Source organism: Ischnura elegans, chromosome 4, assembly GCF_921293095.1.
Source record: "Ischnura elegans chromosome 4, ioIscEleg1.1, whole genome shotgun sequence".
In the NCBI taxonomy this organism is placed as follows: Eukaryota; Metazoa; Arthropoda; class Insecta; order Odonata; family Coenagrionidae; genus Ischnura; species Ischnura elegans.
In genome coordinates this window covers 80,342,408-80,363,464 of record NC_060249.1, presented here as the reverse complement: position 1 = coordinate 80,363,464, position 21,057 = coordinate 80,342,408, and the positions used below count along the sequence as shown (strand labels likewise).

Here is a 21,057-nt window from a genome sequence, read left to right as displayed (position 1 = left end):
TACATTCCACTGATGCACCGACGAAGAGTGACCAAGCACGTCAGCAGCCCTTTTGAGAAACTACAGCGTTTTAACATGACCTAACTGGATATTCCCTTCAGCCACCGCTGACGGCCTCTAGCGCGACAAGTGAAATTAGTGGTATCGTACACGTGATAGCAATGATAAAATGACCCTTTTCAACCACGGAGTCCCTCACCTTCGTCAGCGTAGGATTACCAACCCCACCGCATTTTTACAATCATTCCCTCATTGCATCATGGACCAAATAAGAAACTTTTAAGCTATTAACTTAAACTTAGGTACACATGCGTATGCAGAATTTTGCGTTCCATTTCAGTTTTACAAATAAAATGCTGAGTTCTTCCTCATGTCCCGTTTTATATAGTAGGTAACCTAAAACAAGAATCGACGAGAGCTGAAAACATCAAGGCCGATTCTCAACCGCAAACTCATTTCAAATTACTTAACTATTTTCAACTTCCTCAACCTTCAAACCGTCGCCATATTCACTCGTTTGGAGATTAGGATTTTAAGCCGATCGATCACGTGGCCAACTCGAGTGCTTCGCCTCCTCATCCCTACCCGTCGACACCAGTTCTTATCCTTAAAGCCTCCCACCACCACTGCCGCCGGTTTCATAACACCCACCTGGTACTAAGGCTGGGTAAACTCGCGGCCTCAACTAATGTCACATGGTTTGCTAAAGGGGAGGAGGGGGCGAAGAGGGGTTAGAAGAGGGAAATCGCCATGAGGAGGACAGTGAGGGACAGGATGGGACAGGGGAAGGGGGGGAACTCGCGGTTGCAACGGACAGGAATAATGAAAGAGAAGAGTCAAGGGCGAACCACATTATACATCGTGACGCAAGAGCATTAAAAAAAACACGGAGCCAATCGTAATTGACCGAAACTGACGCTCTCGGCGACAATGCAAAAGAAATTCGAGTTCGTGAAAAAATAGTACGAGTCACGAACGAATCAAATTTTATTCGAGACGTTTTAGATGTCTCTTACGTCACCAAAATCATTTTCTGACTCTTCGTATCCTAAACTCTGAGAGTGCACAAAGTTTTCACTCAAAAGGGCACTCCACACCACAACAAAGTTACACCCTAAGGAACGCGGAAGGTTGAAAAATGGGTAAAAAAAATTAATGGCGGCATTTACATGGCGCTTTGTCCCTTTGACCTGCGGAACGCGCCGGCGACAGGGGTAAAGAGGAAGTCCCGGTTAGCTCGAGTGCCGGCTAAATACGGAAAATGTGTGCCTGAGAGAAAACAGGAATCCACTGCCATTACCGCAAAGCGTCCGAGGTTCGTGACACAACGGCATCAAGTTAATAAAACGGTGAAAATCACGACGTACTTTATAGAATAAAGCGGCATCACTCCCATCTAAGTACGATATCCTAGTTTCGGTAAAAATATTTGCCTCCTAAAATTCACGGTGTAATAAACGTAGGTCCAAATGTGTATCAGCACATTACCTAAGCATGGCCACAAATATCTAGTGTTCACTTTAAACCACAAACTTGGGATTAGTAGAAAATTACAAGAATGAGTCTAAATTCCCATATTCACAACCAGAACACGACCATAGGCCCAAACACGAATGAGCACATTCCTTTAGCCTGGCCACAAATTCCCTGGTGCTTTATCTGCACCCCTAAATGCGGGAACAATGAAAATCGAAAAAAAATAGCTTGGAAGGCAAAAATGCACTCTTTCATACAACCGAGATGGCCACCCACATTACTCTAAATCTTAAAGAACAAGTGCAACCAGTTTGAACAAAGTCAAATGTCACCACTTTTAAGCCAAGTACTAGCCACGGCTAGGACAACGCCGGACAGACTCACGTGATCAATTCACGCCTTCACACTTACGTGGATTCAGCATGGTCCGCAGGGAAGACGGAGACGACAAGTATTGCTTCTGTAGGTCCTCCATGGATATTCCGTCCATCCCCTTGGCAAGAGAACTGATCCCGTTGGACACGGCACTGTCCACTTCACCGTGCTCCATAATTTCGCTTCGTACTTCACCTCGCACTGTCTCGACAACTACGCCGCTCTTTTAGACTGCCTCCTTCTCTGACTTCTGCCTCTCCAGAACGTACCCCTCTCTCTCTTCTCTCCTCCACACCACAAGGAGAGATCGATCGTGTTATGAGTGTACACGATTCCCTGACGTTGGCTAGTTTGACCGACTCGCGAGCGAGTCTTCCCCCGTCTGACAAGAAAACCCGTCCGCGGAGGGCGCTGATAAAAACTCTCCCGCCTCCCTTCTTACCTCCTCCCCTCTCCTCAACTTTGTACGGGACGCTATCAGTTCCCGTCCCGAGAGGAACGGAAGCGACGGGCAGAATATTATTTATTCCTCTCCGCGAGGTTTTCCCACAAGAAGTCGGGTCAACAACGACGGGGTTCGACACGCGAGAAAAGCCCTCGGGTCGAGCGCATGAAAGTAACCTACTCGTGCCTCCACCTATCGTTATAAAACCACTGCTGCTTCTGCTACCTCTGCGCTCATCTAACAGGGCAGCCACCTTAACAAAAAGCCGACGCTGTGTGAGGGCACGATGGAGCAAGGCAGAGCGCCGGTCGAGAATTGTGGAGAGGTGGGGTGGGGTTGGAAAGGGGTGGGGAGGGAGAGAGGGGCGGGACCTCCTAGTACATGTTAGTGGGAGAGGGTGTGGAGGAGGTTGAGCGTAACTCGAGGTAAAGCTAGGAATCACATACTAGATTACTCATGGGAAGGGGGAGGAATGAGTCGAAGCTATGACGAATCGTGCGAGACTTACTGTCGAGCGCGAAGAACTAGATACATGAGCTCAATTACAATTCAAGTCACGCGGGACGTTCCTAAGTGAGCATCAAGGGAATGATTGGCCAGCAAAATCTTTTGAACTGTCAAGGACAAGGTCATTGTTAAACTATCGCTACGGGTCAAGCGAAGGATCAAAAACGATGGGCAAACTTGCGACAACTTCACTCAAAGCATTTTCAAGTATCACAATTTAACGATATCAATCAATAAAGAGATTTCCTGGCTTGAGCCCTCCTTTCGTTTCCGATAAAACCTGCTATTTTGCTCCTTCCAAGTAAATTCAGCTAAGCATACTTTTTCACCAATTTTTTTCCTCGCATCAATCCATATTATTATGACTAGGAACATATCTGACGCAATTTCATGCGTAATACATCTCATAAACATGAGAATGGAGTATGTACGACAGGGAAAGAGGAACCAGTAAAGGCGGAAGCGATCTATGCTAATAGAAAGGAGTGAACGAGTAGGAGAAGGGATGATGAAAGATGCCCGTGGGTTGACAGGGCATTGATTTTCGATTCTCCGCTTCTTCGTCCATACTGGTTTGATAGTACCTCACGTGGAAAATATCCCTTTCAATTATGCATCCAGTCCCCAGGATTTCTAGTGCCGTACCCGAAAACGCATGCATACCCAGGCCAATTGCGCCGCTCCGGAGCGCGCAGCCCGCCGCGCCGCCGCCCGGACAGTCTCCGCCGCAATCGATACACACTGGCTGCAGCCCTCCCCCGCACCCACCCGCACCCGCGCCCCGCTCCCCTCGCCACACCCTCCGGGTGACCCCATGACGCGCTAGCACACAAACCCCGCAAGCGCTCTCCCCATACCCCACAGCCGGGAGCGGGGGCGATAGGAGGGAGAGGCGGGGGCAAAACCCCTTGCACCCACACCCGAGCGCCGGTCAGACACCCTGCCCGCCCCGCTTCGCGAAATAACCACCGCTGGCTGCGCTTTATTCCGACCCCCCCCCCTCACACTCCTTCCCCCGTTACCTTTTAACCCTTGAAAGCGTGATGTATCGCCGGCATCGCGTTCATTAAACGATCGGAGTCCCCTAGCGTTGCTTTAACCGTAGAACAGTGCACCAGAAGTTAAGTCGCTAGAATGATGTATGTTTTGATGGAGCGTTTTTTTTTTAATTATGTGTGTTAATTTATTCCTAATGCTATGGAAATGTGGGGAAGAATTTTTCAACCACGGAGAAAAGAGTTTCGAAGTTACAGTGACCTGCATAATACGACGCGGGCGGTACAGAGGTCGTTAATGCACAGTCTAGCGTAAACTAGAGCAACACTGTCCGTGCGCGAGACGATGTTTTCATATTTATGTTACGACAGGGCATGGACGACTCTCGATTGAAATAAAAATATACGAAGACTAGAATGATATATATATGCCTGCATTCTGAACAAATAGCAGCACAGACGTATTTTTAAACAGTAAAAGAGCATACACACCCTAAGAACATAATTCAACATCTTCACATCCAATATCCATTATGGAATACTTATAAAACGGCCCACTTGATTACGGGAAAATAAAGCGGACTTGAAATGGAGAAGACTGAATTAACAAGTTTGGATACATGGTTTACTTTATTTCTATGGGCTGGAAAGGAAGTATGAATTTTTTGTACACTGAGATGGCCTACCTGGGGCCAGTAAATAAACCTCGAGAAACAGTCACGGAAAACCGCCACGGGTTAAAATACCTTTCCAGGGTTAGACATTGCCCAGATTGAACTTCGACGATTACGACAGTCTATCAGAACAGCTGAATAAAAATCAAGATTCCCCGATTCGTTATCATACAATAAGAAAGTCGATATGACTCGGCGTTGATTGCAGACTAATATACCCAAAAAAACATCATTTCATTACCAACTTAATTAACACTAAATTCCATAATTAAAATGAATATTTATCGACGGATACAGCAGAAATGCTTACTAAGACGTGAAAATATTTGCGTTAAGTATATAATAAAAAAGGAACAATAAACTTCCAACATACAAAAAATAACGCTTTAGGAGAATAATGACTCATAGGACGCCTTTAAATTTCGTTTATTATATAACGAGGAGACATCTCTCATTTTACAGTGAACAATGTAAACGAGGTTGAAAAACGCGTTATGAAGACATGAAAGCTGCACAACCTATCGTGACAATCGGAAATCAAAGTGGGAAAAAAGGAAAGCTACTCGCCGTGAGAAATAATTAGCGGTATACTCGGCTGAAAACTACCGCATACCATGCACGAGAGTAAACACAACAGCGCAAACTGAAAAGGACGATGGTTCTGCGCCCGACTATAGATGGAGGGGATGAGAGAGCGAGCGAGCACTAATAACGTCACGTGCAACTACCGTCGCGGTTTAAGGCGCCTGGAGCGCATTTTGAAAAGGCACAGATTTGTGTGATACTTAGCATACGTATCTAATATTGCTATGTCCCCACATAAAAGAGAAAAAAAATAACCTGCTAGTTTAACAACTGCTAAGAGCAATTTTAACACATAATGATGTAACATTAAGCGACATACATGAACATTATATTATAGACAAAAACATCTTATAAAAAAGATGAAATATCAACTTAAAATATAATTATAAGCGTCCCCACAAAAAAATCCCCGATTTAAAAAAATCGAAAAAAAGAGCAGCGTAATAAAAAAACTGCAAGGGAAGCCTTCGACATATAAAAAAATTAATGATAATTTTTTGTCACAAAATTGATCGAAGTATGTCAAATGGTGTCTGTAATGAGATAAATATATATAAATTATGCTGTGGCTTTTAGCGCCTCGATGTTGACGAGTACCGACCTGCCTGTACATATATATGTAGTAAAAAGTCCCTGTGTTTAATGGAAGCAATTATTACGTATCCATATGGAATTTTGACCCAGGAATGAAGTTTAATATTTGAGAAAAGCCAACGTCTCGCAAGGACTTACTGTATCCTTTTATTTATTCGATAATACAATTACTAAGCGCCAAATAAGAACGTAATGTTAAAATCGCAATGTTTTATGGACGTTGCTATGAATATGGACCACTCAGCTAGTGACCCACGATTACCTCCGCAACAACCTCAACGACAACCTTGAAGGATGAGAAGGCAAAACCTTCCGATGACCCGCACTTAAATGCCGGACGGAGAACTTGGCGATAGAAAGACTGAGATTTTGAAGACGGGGAGAAAAGCGTCCTCGGGAGTGGGTCAGGTGTGCAAGGGGAATTGCAGAAGGACGGACCCGAGTCCTCCGATGGGAAATCTCCGCCATCGACGCGCTTCCCTAAGCGACTCCCTCCCCTAATCCAACCCTACCTCCTCCTCTCCAACTAAGCACAGACTCTTCAAGCGGCTCATTTCTCTTCTCTCCCACCCCCCTTTGCCAGGTCGCAGCCTGCCTGACGACAGACGCCACCCCTCCTGCCTCCCATGACCAACCTGATTCCTTCCCCTTACCTTCTACCTCGTCTGATGAGGGGAGAAAATGTTCAGATAACTGAGAAAGAAGAGCTAGGACAGAGATGTTCAGGGATGGGTAAGACGACATAAAAGAGAAAGGAGAGGCAAACATCTACCCCCAGCGACCACGCCCCCTCGTAAAAAACAAGGGCTCAACGCTCAGCGCCCACGCCTCCTATTACACTTTGACAGGGTGCAGTAAGGGGGTCACGGGAATTCAAAGGCATAAGCTAGAGTATGTTCACTGGAAAAATGATTTAAATTCATCGCATTTCCAACTTCCCACAAGGCCGTTGAAGAGAGACATGCATCATCAATACTATTATATTAAGTATTCTCCCGGTTAAGGAAGGTTTACGAGGAACATTTCAGGAATTGCCCCGGCCTGGCTCCTCTTCGTAACTGGACTTCCCTCAACAATTCACAATAAGACCTACAAACATATTATCCATCAATCCTATACTTTTCTTCCCCCATCCCTCATGCCCAGGATTCCTCTCTCTAACAGGGATTTTAACATCCCCTTCCCACTCAGTACTCACTCCATCCAAACCCTCTGTCACCTGCGTACTTCATCTGGAAGGTTCTCCTCCTCGCCTCCTATGCCTAGCATTAGTCGTTCTTCTTCGCATTTCACTTCTACCTACATTGTCCTACATACCAAAATCTCGAACGTCTCTAATTTTAACGGGTTATGATACCGAGCTAAAAAGTTACCACACAAATGCAGTAGACGGGTCGATCAGAAATGAAAACATGGTATCAACCAGTGTGTCATGGTGCCGGAACGCCGTTGCGGCACTGATTAACAAAAGAAATAATACTCAATAACACTTTTATCAATTTCGGTGCCAAAAAATCTGTAATATATACATTCGTTACCAAAATATTTTTCAATAAAACGTAAATAATAACTAGTAATAAAAAATCACACATACTTCTAAGGAAAGTGCGTTCCGGCACTGCTAATTTGCCATGACGTCATTGGTATCAACACATCCTACCAGCTTATAATAACATTAACAGCTCGTACACCAATTGGGTAGCACTGAAGATAAAAAGGAAATTAATGGATCATATACTAACAATATACTTCGATGCACCGTTGAAAAAAATAACGATTTTCTTTTAATCACACAATGACCGTGATATCCTCAGGGAAATTTCGTTCACAAACATTAAAGCGCTAGCTACACATAAATACTGTTCCAATAATGCCTTCAATAGATTGGTCTCCGATGATATACAAACGCACGTTAGATTTTTAGTACTACTACTCACTTACATTTGAAAATGTTTTAAGGTAGCCGAAATTAAACATGGAAATCTTGAAAAAATTCAATAATCTGAGATACCAAAAATCATACAGTTTTACAGATTAGAATAATGACAGGAGTCGATACCCCTTTCGGGTTGCCTAAAAAATGAATAATGGTCAATAATAATTAATCGATAAGAGCATTCATCGCTGTCTGACGTTATGCTATAAAGTCATAATTCACGGAAAACGCTTCTGAAAATAATAAAAGTTTTCAGGTAAATTATTAAAAAGTTTTAAGATTCATTACCATAAAATTTAAGATAAAACGTCGGCTTTTCCGTTAAAACCATTTTAAGCAACATCTCGAAATATACCAAAACAAACGATTCTACCGACCGATGTATATACAAGAGCATTTTATACAAAATTAAGGTAGTTGAAGGTCCACGCAAGGTATTACTTTAGCGACGTTGAAATTAGTTGCAATTCCCGGAGCACAGGATTTTTCAAGGATAAACAGGTATAAGCCCTTATCCCACCCCTCCGACCCTCGAGATTATGGGCTGACTTCCCACATTAAACTGATCAGCGGTTTAGCTTACCGAGCAGTTGGCAGTATTAACGGCCATCTTAAAATGAAAAGTAATGCAACACGACGTGTCTTGGATTTTTTACTCCTACGTCATCAACCGGGTTTAACTTACGCGAACGATATAGAATATCATAGTGAAGGTATATTTCTTTGCCAAATGAAACCCGAATCGGTATTTAAAATTTAAAGAAGACAGCGCAAAGAGGTTACGAATAAATCCAACCTCATCCAAAGAGACGTTGTACTAATTTAATTCACCAAATTTTAAAGTCTGGCAAAGCAAAGGGAAGGATTACTTCCATTTCAAAGGAGCTGAGGCCCGACTGAAATGTGATAGGGCAAATGCACAATAAGACGCAATGGCACAAATTCCAAAATTATCTAACGTCTTTCTTATTCCACCATGCCTTGAATTCTCTTTATGCACACCTAAGTTTCGATAATAAATTCAGTAAGTGCTTGAACCCGAAGATTGGTTTGGTTTTCTTTTGAATAACTGATTGACAGTTGTGAAATTTAGCTAATTATTTTATATTCAGCTACTTAAACTTCAATTGGGACTTGCACCATTAGATTTGACTTCTGAATGCCAGGAAAATTTGCGAAATAAACAGCAGATAATAAAAATAATTAGGTGAATCACAAGTAAATATCGGTCAAATGTGAAGTTATTTTTGTGGGAGCATGGGATGCATCTAAAACATTTGTTTCTAACTTGATAAATGGCGACATTTATGCGAAGCCATTGGATAGCTATTTTTTTTACCAATCCCTCATATCGACCTCAAGCATTTAGCATCAAGAGAAATAGCGTGATTAAACCAATAACCGTAGAAAAAGTATAAAACAATTTTCTCCGAAGTCCGTCTTTATACTAGCATATCCCCTTTCACTCTTACTACGATAGCAATCCTTTTGACTCACCGTTAGAAAATCCTAGCATGGCTTAATACTTTAACCATTTACGGTTTCTACTTTAAGCATTTTCAGGTTATAACGACGAATAGGAAATTGCATTTTAATTTCTCTCGCTGAGGAATGGTCTGAGAAATTCACACGCTGGGCAATCACAAAATTATTATTAAGCCCTCCATTTAAAAGCGGCTGGGAATCCTAAAAGGCTGAGGAAAAGAACCAGAACTTACTTCTCCCATGAAAATATATCATTTCTCTCGTTCCAAAAAATTTCGGAACAAGAGCACTCGAGAGGATAAGCCTCTTTCTTGCACGCATGCACTTGCTCCCGCCCACAGCCAACGCTGCGGGGCTTCTGCTTTCAGTGAGCCTTGATGGAGACAACGAGCTACGATTAAGTCCCGAGAAGTCGCACTGGGTACGTCCTTTATCTCGGAGGATACGGAACTGCAATCCCGTGTTCGGCACGAAGATCGCCAAAATGATAGGCGAGGGAGGACTAGTGTGGGAAGAGCGATGAGACGGGGCATGGCCTACTTTAGTCCCGCAGCAATTTTCCGTTCGTTACCCTTTTACCTCATGTCGATTTTTAAAATCATGATTCCAAAAGGCTGACAGGGATATTTTCGGGATGCAAATATGTATCAGAAATCACCCTAGATAACAGCAATGTTGGGAAGTAAATAACCCATTAAAGTTTAATATAAAATGTAAAATTTTCAAGTTATCAACGTGATAAATCTGGAAATTTGATTTCTTCCAGAAGCAGCTCTGGATTAGTAAGGGTTAAAAGAATTATTCAGCATCATTACTTAAATAAGCTACCGGTTCGATTTATTAGATTCTCTGCGAAATGAAAGACAAATGACACCATTGTCATAATGCACAGTTTGCTCACATTTCACTTTCAATATTTCAACCTGCAATCATTCTGCAAGAGCAATTATTGAAACTCTTAATTTTGATGGAATCTAGCAATCCATGGCGGAAAAGACCTCTTCTACGACAACTGGGCTAATTGAGAGGGAGAAAGAGGAAAATAGAAATAAAAGTAAACAAGGACGCCGGAATAATATTTATTTAATTTATACTGAGCAGTTTCAATAATCCTTCAGATAAGACAAGAAAAATCCATACCACGACACTTTTATGCCATAAATAGGCCACAGACACTATGTCCTACCGACATCTTTTTTCGAATTACCTTGCGTGGTGCGCCCTGGGTCACAGATTACATGCTGGGCTATTCGGCGCTTGCCACGACAACCGGGTTATAGGTCAACCTAAATGCAATTTGGTTCGCATGTCACGGCCAATCATCAGCGACCACTGTAAAATGTCCACAAGGAGACTGAGTCCACGAAATATACCAATTCTCCTCTCCTCATTTTCACTGTGGAAGGATCGCACGAAACTTTTTTGACTGCGCTTTTGAATCATACATAGCCTATTTTAAAGTCACTTTCAAAAGTTTTAGGCAAAAGTTTGTGGCGCCACTTCAGCTTCTCAAGGAAATTTAGTTTCCTTTATTTTTCTTCTTTACGTAACGCAAATATTTATTCCGTGCGTGAATATAAATGCACTCTAAGGAAAATGTCACTTTATTCCTGCAAATTTATCATTCTGTTTCGACTTATGTTGGATTTAAATTTTATTTAGAGTGCATTTCCTGCGTACTGGCCCCGGTTTCAATGTTTTTTTTAAATATTTGCCACGAATTTTTTTTTTATAGCAACCGATTTAGACTAGTTGTTAGAGTCTGTTGCTTTCACGCGGGCGGCCCACGTTCATTTATTCCACGAGGCAAATTTTCGCCGGCCTCGGTGGCGGCGGGGTAAAGTCCTCGCCTGCCAAACAAGAGGTCGTGGATTCGAGTCCCGCCTGGGTAAGTTTCCCTTTCCAGGGTATGGTTGTTTGTTACTTGCAATTATTGAGTTTGTTGAATACCCCGATATATAATGGCGTATGAGAGATGTATTCGGTGGTTTGGGAATAAAAAAATAAAATATTTTACGAATAATTAAAATTAAGCTACAAGGAGCTGCGGTGGCCTAGTGGAAAGAATGTGCTCCCACGAAAGCGAAGGCTTTTCCTTAAACTTTAAAAAGTAGCATTTCAATAGGTGGATAACTGTAAATATATACAAAACAAGTGAACGACCTCCGAAAAAAATTATGAGCAAAGTATCCTGCTATGGAGAACGCGATAACACAGCCTTTCCTTACAAGGCAGCGCATGCTCTCTACTGGGCACCCACAGCTCTTTACAATAGGTAAAATACAAAACAAAAGTGAATATCAGGCCAAAAGCGCACAAATATGCGAAATTATCATCAAATCCAAAATATATTGAAACAGAATGAGAACATTGGCAATAAAATGTGCATTTTCTCTTTGAGTGCATATATATTCACGCAAAAACGAAATAATACGATACGTAACCAAGTACGTTGAAAGGATATAGGGAAATAAAATTTCCTAGAGAAACATATGTGGCGCCATAAAATATTCCTAAAATCTTTGAAAGTGACAGCGGCTCACCTCACCGCAAGATCGTGCCCTGTACAGCAAGGCCACGTCAATTACACTTGCCTATTGCTAGTATCCTTACACACAGGCAACCCAACACACGCCATCAATCGCCACTGGAATTTTGGGAAGGGATATTGAAGGGCGAGGTAGGAGATGAAAAAGAGGTCTTGGGACCGCGGTCAGTCGGAAGATAATTTTACTGGAGAGGAGAGGTTACCCAAAATTCTTTATTTATGTAACCGATATTCTCATAACAGTTTCATGAAGAGGTTTCCAACAATACACTTCCGATTAAAAATACCACGTGCACGTTTCTATACAAAAATCAAAACCTACAGAAATGAGAAATCGGCGCTGACGATTAAGGATCTCAAGGAATTCAATTTAACAGCAATTCCCCTTGTCACCTTTATAATAACTATGGATTTGAGGAGGTCTCTTGTCCGCTCTGAACCGGAAATTTAGTCAGGTCACTATCGTAGCCATAAAACTGCTAAGAGGGATCTCGAGGGAGGAAGGTAATTTCTATAAATACCTCTACTATCATCATCATACTTGCATATCACAGGGTATTAAATTGTAAAAAAATCTACAACATCCTTGAGTCATATTTACGGTGAAATATTTATTAAATCAGGTTAAAATAATATAAGATATTTACGCATTGCTCAGTCCTGCTCTAACTTACTGGCTGCAGAATAAACTTCATTTTGTAATGCCGCGAGTTCACACATAGACCAATTTTTAAAAATTCCGAAAATATACGACAGATAGAGAAGCTTTCACCAGTAAGATAATAACAATCAGATAAATTTGCAATGTGGAAATTTTTAAATTAAATAAAAATTTATTTCTTTAGAAAGGACAGATAGTTTGCATTGAACTTAAAGGAGATAAACTGACTGGATGATATTTTTACAATTCTCGAATCATAACAAGCACCCATTCACGAAGGAATCCAATAAATGACCAACCATTTACATCCTGCATAGTAATTGCGAACTTTATTCTATGCCGAAAAAGCTGCAGAACGAAGTTTATCAGTCAATTGCTCATTTAAACTACCGCAGGAAACAAAATGCGAAAGAAACCGCTAGAATTTGAGAAAAGAAACAATCTTTGTATTTTACCGTATGAAATGACGTAACAATAGAAATACGTATAGCGAAAGACAAAATGAATTTAAAAATTATGCAATAATGAACCTTGAACGATAGCCAAGACATTTTCAGGAATACTTAAATATTTCTTCATCCAAAGTTTAAATTCAGAGATCTATGAAAACATTAAACACGTAGTGTAAAGAATATGCTGCAGATGGCAACAGTACCAAAGGCGCCTTGCCTCCTCGAAGCTAAGCTGAGGAAGAGTGCCACAGCGAGAAATCTGGGAACTACGAGCAGCAGCCGTGTCCTCTCAAGGGCAACTTAAACTGACGATCGAAAATCCGAGAATGGCGTACAATCAAAGCGGCAAAGAACGCATTAAGAGATTTGGACTCGAAGAAGGAAGAAGTGACCGAGTAATTAAGGATTTTCATTATGAAATTCTCAATTAAGTTTTGCGAAGTATATTTTCGGATATTTCCTTACATTGCAACTAGCAGAAGGAGGTTTACGTTAACCTGCAATGAGACTGAATCTGCATATGACTGAATCGATTCAAGACAAAATTTTAAAACATCATCATAACTTTTTAGAATAAATTCATCCATCTAACTTTTGTTACCAAAAGCCAATTTAAAACTCCAAAAGTTAAATATAAATACGCAGTAAAAATCAATATTACAGCAACAGACAATTCGCCTAATTCGCTTGATCACATTGGAATCGACGTCCATCATTTACATCATAGCATCTGTTTTGGAACCACACATATTGTAATTCACACAGTCCGAAAAATTAATGAAAAATGGGAGAACATTTATCGGTAAAATAAGTACAAGATTTAGTTTTCCTGTGTCCCATAGAACACCATAAAAAATTAGCCTGCCCTTAAAACTATTTTACACCATCTATTTTATGCGTGATGCCCTAACACTCCCTGCTAACCTCTAATATGGCACCAATTGGGATAGTTTATGTAAATTAAGAATGTAAAACTAGCTCACAAATGTAGCCACAAAATTAGAAAAAAAGAAATAGAGCCATCTTCGAAGTGTCAAGTTAGCTCAACACCAAGTGGTATGTGATTTCATAATACATCATTTACGGCAGCGAAAGGATAAAAACATGATGCCTTAAAATCTATCATTTCCAATTCAACTTTTTCCAAATTATCATAATTAAAGGATGTGAAACAGGCAGCTTGAAAGGCACCAAAAAATACGCCTCCATTCGGACATAAAATAAATTCACGAGTTAACCAAAACGTCGGACATACCAACTTTCTGGTAAAACTCTTAATGTAGGCGCCGAAAGAGATAATATAACATATTAATAAATGATAAACGAAAACAATGCTTTTTTTATCAAAGGACAGATTGAATTGGCCAGATTGGTCAGAGAAGGGATCGTTTTAGATAAATAAAAGGGGTTAGACATTTTAGAGCCATATCAAAAACCAAAGCGTATCTCTTGCTTTTAATCAATCAATACGGAGCATATAATAATTTATCACTAAGGGATACGTTGATAGCACGATTCTTCATTTTCGCGCAGGAGCTTATTTATTTAATACAGTAGATAAATAACTATTTGATGGAAGCTTTCGCGGGCCCTTGATTATAAGTCGACTTATTTATTGGGAATTTTCCTCGAACTTAAACGGAAACCACCCTAAATTGAAGTCAATAAATGACAGAAACCTGGATGCCGTGCCGAGTGTAAGATAAACAAGATGTTCTAATACATACCATTAGGAGAATCGTGAGTGACGAAATTAACGCTCTAAACGCCTCGCTTTCACGAGGCCCTTTGATAGCTGACAAACAGTTTTACTATTCACGGTAAACTTCAGTTCTCTGCGGTAAATTCTACGACGACGATTCTTTATATTTGATACGAAATTACAAGTAAATTAATTGCTGTAAGTAATTGAATAGACATACGAAGCATTATCATTAGAAATGCGCTAAATGGCCAAATAATTATTCTTAATTACACAAACAATACTTAAAAACGCATAATTACTTCGGGCATTGATGACGTTGTAAAATGACACCCCTTTAACTAATTAACATATTAAATACACCTGGTTCTAGTGTAGGAATAATTTAGGATATCCACCGTATTTAGGTAATGAGGAGGTGAAGCGATCTGATAACTGAAGGTTACCAGATACAATAGACTTTATTTAGGTCAACTGCCATTATAAACCTTATGCTAAAACGAGGCCAAATGAATGGCAAACATTCAATTTTGACCAAAATTGATGATAAGTAACCTCAATCATTAATAAACTTAAAATGAGAGGACTTCGTCCTCAAGTAAAACTTCGCCAGCGCATAGAATAGAGAACACAAATAGTATTCGCCTGATCATGCACAAATATAAGGCGGAACCCTCTCGCGATGGTAAACCCTATACTACTTCGTATTTACCGAGAACGAATATGAATGACACCCATAGAAAAGCGTCCATTTTTATACGTGCTTCGGAAAGTTAAACAGTACTTTGTAATGATAAATTAGACTACTATAGTAACATTTACCGGAGCACGAGAGGGAAAAGATGAAAGTCGTATAATCTAACTGACAAAACCCAGGAATGTTATGAATGAAAATTATGACAAAAACGGTGGAATTTTAATCTGTCACCATAGAAAATATTAGGACATATTCGCCTGGCTTAACCTCTCTATGTATTACGTACTTATCCTGGTTTATTAAAGGTGCTTCTTTTCATGGATTATTTAACCAAAATTTAATGTAGGGCTCGCGACTACGAGACTACTCAAGATGGAAGAATTTGCGAATGACCGCATTCACAGTCAATAAGGAAGACAGTGGGCGTAGCCACTACTGAACAGCTGAAAATGCCCCAGGGTCTCACACCATCTCCAAAGATTGCTGACCTAGTTCAGAGAACGCCAGAAGGCAAGCCCTCAATTCGTCATGAAGTTGGGAAAATCGTAATCCTGAATCGTGGATTTACCACAACTGCCATCATTTCACTTGCTTCTACTCGGGAAGTTATTTCAGAAAAACGATTTGGCCATAAGTAAGCCATTTGAAGTCCGACTTCAGAAATTGCAAAACTCGAACATTCGATTTATCTTTAATATCCGTACAGATAAGCACATCTCTCTTTGCAGAACACAATCACCCGAGCTTAACATTAAAAACCATGCGTCACATATAATCATCGTGTGCCTACACACTCCATTCTCCAACAAACATCATATATCTACGATCTATTTAACAGCACTTATTTCTCGGAATTATCTCAAGGAGTGACCCATTCTACCTATACCCGCCCACTGAACTAATAAATATCATTAATCGCCTTAGGCCCGGTTTTAGTCGGCTCTACTGCAATCTGAAAGTCTTAGTCACACTTCATCAAATGCTTATAACCTATGAATTTCCTTAAAACCGAACTGCATAATTTTATGCGAGTGAAATAACCTTATTCCAAACATTTTCCTTGAAAATTATCCAGTTAAATATTGCCTTGGTACATTTCACACCACATCTGTCAAAAATCTTGAGTGTTTCATAGTAAGATTAAATCTTGCAATCAAATTCAAATGCAAATAAAATTTTGCAATGATAATATATTGAGGCCATGGAACAATTCTTTAAAATTTCCTTTATGATTATGTCCATCTTATAATATTTAAGTTCACGGTTGTCTTTATTTACCACCCTGCTCAAAGGGGCGTTGTATGTAAAGTAAGATAAATTCCTATCCTATTCAAAATTCGGTAAAAATTTCGATCTCTTTACGAAAGATTCATCTCCGGATAAACAACGTTGTAGATCACGCATGCATGTGCAAAATGCCTACCATTCCAAATTTATACTTAAAGCCACAATCTTTCATATTGGCAACATAACAAAAATGTATCACTTAGGAATTACTATTAAATTTTTGCTTGCTGAGATTACTTCTCCCGATGCCGAAAAAGATCCGGTGCCTTCTTCCATATTCGCGAATTTTGTCACTGCAAAAGAGAAAGGAAGTTGCGATGACTATTATCGAATTATGCCATCGTGTCTGTAAGAACATTTCAGAGTCACTATCGCTACCTGGAATATCCTAAATTTACAGCAATAATAAATCCAATGTCATCCGAAGTTTGTAGGTCAGCGGAGTGGGTTCCGCCCCCTGCCAATCAACGACTGACAACCAGCAGAGTGCTGAAATACAACCGTCGACTGAAGCCTCTTCAACCGGCATTAAAGACGATCAACGATAATCCGACGGCCACACCCAAATACTGAGTAAGCACGACGAAAGCTAAAAGGGAGATAATATTATAAACGCGGGCGTCATGATTTGAAAAACTATAGTATTTATAAGATTCCCTTATATTAAATACCCATTCAATAGTTTTTAATGGATCCTAATGGCGAAAGAACATTTTCTAAGGAAAGTACGTACGATTTGGAGCATCATGGAGGAAAAAAGCAATCAACTTAAATACATGAATAATAGCATTCATATATTTTCTACGTATCGCCAATAGTACCAAAAATATACTGGCAATAGGATGAGTGAAAGATAAAATTTCATTAAATCGTACAATGATTCCAATAGTAACACATATGTAATTAGGGAATATGAAATTAAGGAACAAGATTTCCTCAGGAGTACACTGAACACAGGTAAATACAGTGCATCTTTGACGCATAAAACAAGTTTGTAGTCTCCATTCCAAGCATTACAAATGATGTGACACATGCCTGGCATTATGAAAATTATTTTTGAATGAGAAAAAAAGAGGTAGGAATTTCTGAAAGGACAGGATAAAATTGATTTAAATATAAACTTCCATGAAGACTGTTAAACAATCCTTCAGCTCGCATAGCCTGCATCTTCGTAGCATGGCGCTAATAACAAAGTCACCGACTGAAAAAAAACCAGTACGTAATTGTTCAGACTGCCGGTAGATGGCCTCAGCGTAGCGAGGGAGTCGACTTTCCTCTGGCGGGCACGCAGCAGCGGGTTATATAAACACGTTACGAGAATGGGTGTGGTACTCGAGTCTGTGGAGCTTACTTAACCCAGTTCACCGGTTCCTCAGACTTCCAATCTTCTATAGCGCTTCTCTCCGAGCCTCAGAGATCGAGGAGCACATGGATGCGAACTTAAAAAAAATTGAATTCGATGAGAAACGGCCGAGGAATGATCCGCCGCCAATGTCCTTCCAAGTAGGAGAGAATTCATTAGCTGCTTTAATCCTTGATTTCACCATTATTTCCATGAAATACCGAGAAAAATTCATACCAGCCACCCTTAAAGACTTAAGTCATTTAAAGCTTAGCGGAAGATTATCACATGTAAATCACCTCGTAAAGGAATAATCAAGAATAGGTTGTCTTAGTGAAGTCGTCAGCAATATTATAAGGTACTAAGGTACTTTAATCCTTGATTTTACCATTATTTTTCTTGCAGAGAGCGAAAAAGAAGAGCCAGTCATTTATAATTTTACGACCATTAAGTTTCTTGGAAGAATATCTCACTCCGCAGAGAACAAAATGGAAATAATTTTATCAAGTAATGCCGAAAATAACCCAGTAAAAATATTATACAGAAAATATTATTTGATTAAAGATTCTGCATTGGAGCCTATCACATTATTGTCGAGTGATATTTACACCCCAATACGTCAAGGTCTCATAAAGGTTACGAATATAGGCACACATTTCCGACCCGTTACGTAAGGCATTTAACATTCCTGAGGGGCATCACTGGCCTTCGAAAGAAAAATCTGCAAGACACAATCGCTTTATTGCACCTGACGAACGGGTAAAGTTAACCGGTATTTCGGGACCACAGCTTCGAAAACAGCTGGAATTGCTGTCCAAAGGGTATTACTGGCTCGGTGATAGTTTACATACATTTTTTCCTCCAGATCTCCCTTCATACCCTATCTGAGAATTTCTATCCGTTATGCGGCATTATATTTTCACAGTGCGGAGTAAAATAAGAATATCCAGGATATAAGTACTGGCCTTCAATTGGATTATGCTAGTTCACCAAAAATTAATTCGCTCAATTAAGAAAAACAGGAAGTCACAAAAAATGTAAAAGATGGCAGTCATTCGGGTGAACTAAAGATGAGATGAAATAAGTGGATATTTAGGTATCGTCAATGTTTCACCAATGGCGCCTCCAGAGTCCACACCCACTCAAAGATTTACTTTTCATTTTTATATATCCAAGTACCTAAAACACATTCATTCTTGGTTTACGACTCTCCTTCCTCATTAGTATCTACTTAATATTAAACAGCAAAACGGCGGGTAGACACAAATAGGACGCAGCTATGTGACCCAATAAAATTTTAACGAACCAGGCGAATAACAAAACTATGACCTCTGCAAAAGCTATAACACCCTGTAAACAGTGTTAGTTCCCAACTATTTTTTTTGCCAATATGCCTAATTTCCCATCTACAACGACACAAAATAGTGTTCCGCCAGAATTGATAAAATTATTCTTCCACGAATAATCGAAAATGAAACACGTTCAAAAACTGTCTTCATGGATGGATTTCTCCGAAATATTAAGACTCAGTCCAATGAGCACAATGAACTCCGGCTCGCCAAATATCCTCTTGTTTTTAGTCGGAAATATCCTCTTGGAAGTCCCCCACCTGGAAATTATCATCGATTTTTACAGCTGGCCGGATGTGCCCACCACGAGATAACTGCGTCAGCTGCTCTCCACGAAATATTTAAAATTAAGACCAGACTTTGCGAGATGGTATTTGATATTTATCGTAATCACTTAATGATTATAATCAAAGCTTATCAATGAGATCCAAAATAATTATACACTCAACTACTACGTCGTTATGTTGCTCTCATCAATCATTTAAATCTCTTTTTCCATATAAAATACAGGAAAGGAAACACTGAAACACTTTAAGTCCTCAATATTAAGATGCAATACAAAATAAACCGAAAAAATATTTACATGCATGATTATAATGACAGTTTTTCACAATGTTAAATACCTCAGAGCATTCATAAGTAAAGGGCAACAGTAATTGATGCATCGACGTAGGTACTTGATGGTGACCGTTAACTTTTTTATTACCGACTGGATTAGGGATAAGGGGAGTAGGAATCAATTTTGCTTAAGGAGACCAACCTTGAAAACTCAGCCCGGCTCCTAGAAAAAGGGCCTGCATTTTACGGTTAGGATAGAGGCTAAAATTTCGCCAAAAGAGAATGACGAAGATGTCATGATATGTCAGATGGGAAAACGCAACTTGGAAAAAATGTAAATTTAATATTTCACAGTATATACCTCTCATTTCCTAAAATATTTCGCAATAAACATAGACCTGTTTATGGGCATTCCAAAAAAGGCTCTCTTCGCCCGAAAGGGTCCGCGACATATTCTGGCGGGGGACTTGGGCATTTCCTGCCACCAACTTCCGACGCCGCTGTCAGGGAATGTTTAACTGAAGGGAGGATGACGGAAATCGGGGTCTATCGCGGAGAATGACGGGAGGATGGGAAGGTCGACGGTTGCTGACTTACTTGGCGAGAGGACTCCGACGATCACGGTCTGCGCGCCACATTCTTGAGCAAGGTCAGGGAGAAGACTAAGAAGGTGACTACAAGTCCAAGGAGCGCATGGAGATGAAAGAATAAAGAGCGTATACCCTCCATCAAAACTTAGGGGAATAGAGGTAAGTCATGGTCGTTCAGATAGAGACAATTCAGCAAGGAAAAGCGGATGAAACAATTTTTTTTTAATTATACATAATTATGTAAGAGTTTTCGTAGTAATTAAAACTCTTTACTTGATTTTTTTCCTTTCAGTCACTCTACTCGTACCATAATAACATACAATTTCTTGGGTTTGAGGAAAACTTGTAGAAACTTAATAATAAATAATACTAATAAAATTTACAATAAAAATAATTTACTACTAGAGAGGGCAGCTGCCCCTCGCTGGGTATACTCATACTAGTGATTGAGGCGTATGCGATATTGTAGAAAATACAGAATGGATATTCATCAGCTTAATTATTTCCGGTAATATTTCTCAAGTCTGAGATGGAGGGATTTAACCTGAAGTATTCGCGTGAGATTAACTTATACTCTCGCATTGAGTCATATTGATCCACGGTTTAGATATTGGAAATTAAATATAACATTTAATAGTAATAGTATTACGATTGAAAATAAGCATTTAATCTGTTTTATTAATGAAATGAGGTTATTATGCAGAAAAACCTAACACTCTGTATTGAAATTCTTGGAGACCCCCATGTCAATATTATGATTTGATACAAGAGAATATTGCTAAACTTCAAGCCCTTGCTC

General features: G+C 39.9%; 1 protein-coding gene across 5 annotated transcripts in view; it reads right to left on the bottom strand.

The window, feature by feature from the left end:
* LOC124157708 (reticulon-1-A) overlaps window positions 1-21,057 on the bottom strand; it is a 169,368-nt gene that overhangs the window by 91,179 nt on the left and 57,132 nt on the right. Inside the window, exon 1 of one of the 5 annotated variants that reach the window (XM_046532672.1) lies at window positions 1,888-2,471. The exons of 3 other annotated variants lie outside the window; for them this stretch is intronic. In XM_046532672.1, the coding sequence (XP_046388628.1) occupies window positions 1,888-2,026 (139 nt within the window). In that variant the 5' untranslated portion in view covers window positions 2,027-2,471. Of the gene's footprint in view, window positions 1-1,887; window positions 2,472-21,057 lie in introns of those variants that run through there. One more of the 5 variants, XM_046532673.1, reaches the window with a different exon arrangement.